Source organism: Triticum urartu, chromosome 7A (genome assembly GCF_056163025.1).
Source record: "Triticum urartu cultivar PI428250 chromosome 7A, HENAU_Tu73, whole genome shotgun sequence".
Classification (NCBI taxonomy): domain Eukaryota; kingdom Viridiplantae; phylum Streptophyta; class Magnoliopsida; order Poales; family Poaceae; genus Triticum; species Triticum urartu.
Window position 1 is genome coordinate 747,769,698 of NC_141879.1, and position 5,080 is coordinate 747,774,777.

The 5,080-nt window shown below is 45.7% G+C and overlaps 1 protein-coding gene and 1 pseudogene across 1 annotated transcript; one reads left to right on the forward strand and one right to left on the reverse strand.

Moving 5' to 3' along the window:
• Window positions 1–246: 246 nt before the first annotated feature.
• LOC125519605 (putative disease resistance protein At1g50180) lies at window positions 247–3,278 on the reverse strand (annotated as a pseudogene).
• Window positions 3,279–3,866: 588 nt separating this feature from the next.
• LOC147962738 (uncharacterized) lies at window positions 3,867–4,457 on the forward strand. The gene has a single exon (XM_087534290.1). The coding sequence runs from the start codon at window positions 3,867–3,869 to the stop codon at window positions 4,455–4,457; it is 591 nt and encodes a 196-aa protein (XP_087390416.1).
• The last annotated feature ends 623 nt before the right edge of the window (window positions 4,458–5,080 follow it).

A 5,080-nucleotide genomic window follows, 5' to 3' on the forward strand; every position in this document is an offset into this window, starting at 1 on the left:
ATACATGCACTAAGAATTAACTGACACTTTTATACACGAAGAATTGGCACTCTCCTAGACCCCCACAAATCCATCTCGTACCGGGCCTGGCGATGGCACCGGAGAATGGGGTGGCGATGATATTGGCATCAGGAGTGACCATTGGAGATTTGGGGGAGAGAGGCAGTCGACGGAGAAGGAGAGATGTGAGGACTTGGAGGAGTGAGAGATGGATTCGAGGGGGAAATTCCAGGGCGCCGGATTTCTCTATTTCTCCACCTGCGCAAAATATAAAAAAAGCAGTCATGAAATAATAACTTAGTTTTCTTTTTGTGGGGAAGAAAAAAACTTAGTTGGGCATATGGAAGGAGTGAAGTTGATCCTAACAAATACTACTCACTAGTATTGATTTTCTACGGTGCAACAGCTAGCATATAAAGATTGGGATGGTTAGTGAACATGCCACAAGGGTTGAATGAATGAACGAATATGGCATCTCGATCAACCGCCTTAATATTTGGAACTAATTAACGTGTGGACAAACAGACATGCATAGATATAGATAGCGAAGAAAATGGAAGGGGAACAAGATCGACTGAGGGGCAAATTAATTAAGCTTAAGCTGCGTACGTGTGTACGTACCTTGCATCCTTTCGGCCGCAGCTCCATTAGTGTGTTGTCATCTTCAGAAATCTGGTCCATACGGCTCAGCGTCAGGTGACTGAGGGATGGAAGGTGCAGCAACCCATCAGGGAGCTTGCTCATCTTCTCACACTGCCAAAGTGTCAGGTGGAAGAGCTTTGGCATTGCCCCTTCCTCCATCCTCCAGACCTCGGTGGAAAATCTAAAAAGTGCTAACTCTTGCAGCCGAGGGAACCCTTGGGACGAGCAGCACATGGTATGGCCTTTGTATCCACTCAGCTCCAATTCCACAAGACAGGGAAGCTTCTCCAGGATCGGCATCGGGTCTTGTTTTATGCCAATAGCATGTAGAACAAGACAGCGTAAGCTTTGTGGGAACTCAGCAGGCAGCTTATCGAGCACATCAAATTGGCCAAGACTAATATCGACCAGGTGAGGCATGTTTGCAAATATGTTGAGCACCTCTGCTGGTATATTGGGGCGCATAAACAAGGAGAAGGTTGTCAATTGATTCAGCTGGCCCAAGAAAATCATCATGTCATGACAGCGGAAATCAGTGCCAACAGGATCAAGAGCCAACTCAAAGCTCTGTAGCTCTTTCGGCTGCTGTCGCACACTCCTTGCAGGTGGTGGTGGAGAAAATTTTCTCACACCGAAAAGGTGAAAATGCCTTAGAGTAGGGATATCCCAGAGAGATATTGGTACTACTGACATAAAAAATGTGCGTCTGAGATCTATAGTCTGCAAGTAAAGGAGTTTGCCAATTGCAAAAGGGAGCGTCACACTGTCACAATCTGTCAACCTAAGCAATCCTAGGTGAATGCACCCACCAATTACACTGGAGATATCTTTTACTGTTGATTTTTCAATGCAAAGAACTCTCAGGAATCTTAGCTTAGGAAGGGACACTGATTGAAGCTCAAAGCCAAGCAGACTTCGGACATTAGGCGCCACAGGTAAAAGCTTTTCCTATGCACCAGCTTGGCCTGCAATTTTTTTAGCACACCATATGTCAGAAAGAAGCTAGCCACATATAAAGGGTATATAGTAAAATAGAAAATAGAATCAATTAATAGGAAAAGACCAGCAGACGAAGGCTGACCTGAAGTTTTGTTGCTGGTATCAAGAAAACCATCTTGCCTTGCTTCTTTTATGCACCAGTCATGTAAGATACCATGAATCCTTATTGTCTCTATCCATCCATGTGCCGTACTTCTGCGAACAACTTGGACCAAGCTTCTCTGAGCCAACTCGGTTACATAGCTCCGTGCTGTTTCTTCTAGTGTATGGTTTGGTGTATGTGGAATGAAACTTTCTGCTATCCACAACTCAATAAGATGCGGCACATATATTTCATAATCCTCGGGAAAAGAAGCAAAATAAAGTAAACAAGATCTCAAATGATGATTTGGTAGGTCCATGTAACTGCGTGCCAGTATGACACTCATCATTTGTCCATCCTTGGTTGCTGGCCAATCAGAGAGTATATCAGACCATATTTGTGCATTTAGATTTCTAGACAGATAACCTCCCAAAACTCCAAGTGCAAGTGGCAATCCATCACATTTTTTTGCAAGCTTTCTCCCAAGCTTTTCAAACTCACCCACATCACGTATGGCATACCTTTTGTATGTTGGTAGATCTTTGCTACTAAAAATTTCCCAACTTTTCTCTTCATCTAATTTCTTCAAAGGATGAACATAGGTTGGCATCTGAATATGGTTTGCAACATCTTTTTTTCGTGTGGTTAACAGTACTCTACTACCATTACTTTCGTCTGGAAAGACTTTAAACATTCTGTTTAATTGCTCCCATGTATCTGTTTCCCAAACGTCATCAAGAACTACTAGGTACCTTTTTTGTGATAGAAATTCATTGATCTTCTTTTCCACCTCATACTCCGTCATTTGTTTAACTGACTCATCATTGTGCCCTGTTATTTGTTTCATGATATCCTTTAGCAGATCAATGCCGTTAAACTTTTGAGATAGTCACCCAAGCAAGTGCGTGAATGTGCTATTTGACTCTAGATGAAGTGTAGACTTTTCTAGCAAGTGTTGTTTTTCCTGCCCCGCCCATCGCAACTATTGACACAACACTAAGCATTTGTTCTCCTCAAACTAAGTTATTTGCTAATTCTTTGTGCTCGTCCTCAAAACCAACCATGACGACATCATCTTCAAAGTTTCCATTCATAGGGCTACAATCTCGCAGAAACTCATCCTTGACAACAACAATATTATCCAATTCAATTTTCAGATGATCCGCACTTGCAAAAATCTCACTGAGCTTCCTTCTTACACGCTGAATTTCAACACTAATTTTACGAAGGGTGGCCAGGTCACTCGGCAGGCGAGCATACCTTGAAATAGCACCCATGAATCCCTTCTTGAGCCTGTTTCTCTTCTCCATGTAGTCTGCAGCTTCGATGACATTCTGGGCTTCATAAGCTGCCGTCCTAATCTGGCTCACCAGGACCGCAACTCTTGCATTTCCTGATCTCCACTTGCTGTCCACGTCTTTGAGGTAGGCCTTCAACCTCAACAGTTCATCTTTCAACAACCCACTTTAAGGTTGACTGCACACAAGAATGTGGTCTCCTGGACTGCAAGATTGCCCACGCTCCCAAGCACAGTGCTCACAGCCGACTGCGCCATTGCTTCTTGCTTCTGCCCCCCTTGAAGATAAGGGATAGTTTGGCCAGACTTGGATCGACAAGAATGGGTGGCTTGTGACCGTCATGTTAGAATATACGTGTTGTAATCTCAACCTCCTTCCCTCTCTTGTATTCATCTCAAACTCCTCTTGTATTATCTTGTACGCCAAGCCAAGGGCTGCGGCTACACATCAATATAAACACCAACGCGGCTCCCTCGATGGAGTAGGAACGCTTGATATCTTTCATGGTAATCAGAGCCACCTCTTCTCATACATCTAGCCACAACATCAAAACCCTAGAAACCACATATCATCGTCTCCATGGATTCCTCCGCTGGCGTCTCCCTCAACCTCGGATCGCCGCCGTCTGAGAAGCTCGCAAGAGGCAATTTTATCCTCTGGAAGACGCAGGTCCCCCAGCCCTGCGAGGCGCGCAGGTGACGGGGCTCCTGGACAACACCGACGCCGCTCCGCCCAAGATGGTGGAAGTCACGAAGGCAGACAAGACCACGGCCCTAGAGCCGAACCCCCTATACGGACCCTGGATCGCCAAAGACCAGCAGGTTCTATCATATCTTCTAAATTCCATGTCTCCAGAAATTCTTGCACAAGTTGTTGGGAAAGATTCCACCTTCGAGCTCTGGATGACGGTGACAAATCTCTTCACCTCACAATCTCAGTCTCGGATTACTAATCTGAGAATCGCCATCACCAATACCAAGAAGGGCTCCATGTCAAGCTCGGCGTATATGGCAAAGATGAAAAGTCTTGGGGATGAACTTGCTGCTGCCGGTCGTCCCGTATCTGATCCGGAGATGGTGGACTATATCCTGGCCGGTTTGGACCGCGACTACGACTCCGTGGTGGCGGCGATTGGCGCTGTCAAAAACACCATCACAGCCGACGATCTCTTTGCTCAGATCTCTGCCTTTGATCAAAGGATGGAGATGCTAGGCGATTCATCTTCAGGCGGGTTCCACTCATCCGCCAATGCAGTCTACAGAGGCCGTGGCCAATCACGAGGCAGATCTCGCGGGCGCGGAGGAAGATCGCGTGGCCGTGGTGATCGTAGTGATCGTGGTGACCGCGGTGACCGCCAGTCCTCTTTCTCCAATAGAGGCGGCAGATTCAGAGGCCGCCCTCGACAGCAACAGCAACAGCAGGTCCGTGATCAATAGCATGACTATCCAGAGTGCCAGATATGCTACAAACATCATCCAGGAGGTGCACGAGCTTGCTGGTGGCGTTATGAAGAAAACGACCAGGAAGAAAAAGAGGCGCATGCAATCTCCTATGGCGTGGACACTAACTGGTACGCCGACAGTGCAGCAACAAACCACATCACAGGTGAACTTGACAAGTTGACGATGCGGGAGAAGTACAATGGAGGCGACCAAATTCGCGCGGCAAGTGGTTCTGGTATGGATATCACACACATTGGCAGTTCAATTGTTAAAAACCCCGTGAAAAATTTACACTTGACCAATGTCTTGCATGTTCCTCAAACATCTAAAAATCTTGTTTCCGTTCATCAATTCACTCTTGATAACAATGTTCTCATTGAATTCTATCCTTTCTTTTTCTTGGTTAAGGATTTGAGAACAAGGAGAGTTATTCTTAGAGGACGGTGCGTGGGAGGACTCTACCCACTCATATCATCATCATCATCTTCTTCATGGTCCAATAAACAAGCAAACATTGTCACCAAGCTATCTACATCAAGGTGGCATAGTCGCTTGGGTCACCCATCTTCAGTCATAGTTAGATATGTCCTTAGCAAAAATAAATTCTCTTATGAGCC

Excerpts from the sequence above, each read along its gene's own strand:
- LOC147962738 (XM_087534290.1), top strand. The coding sequence starts at position 3,867 with ATGTCTCCAGAAATTCTTGCACAAGTTGTTGGGAAAGATTCCACCTTC.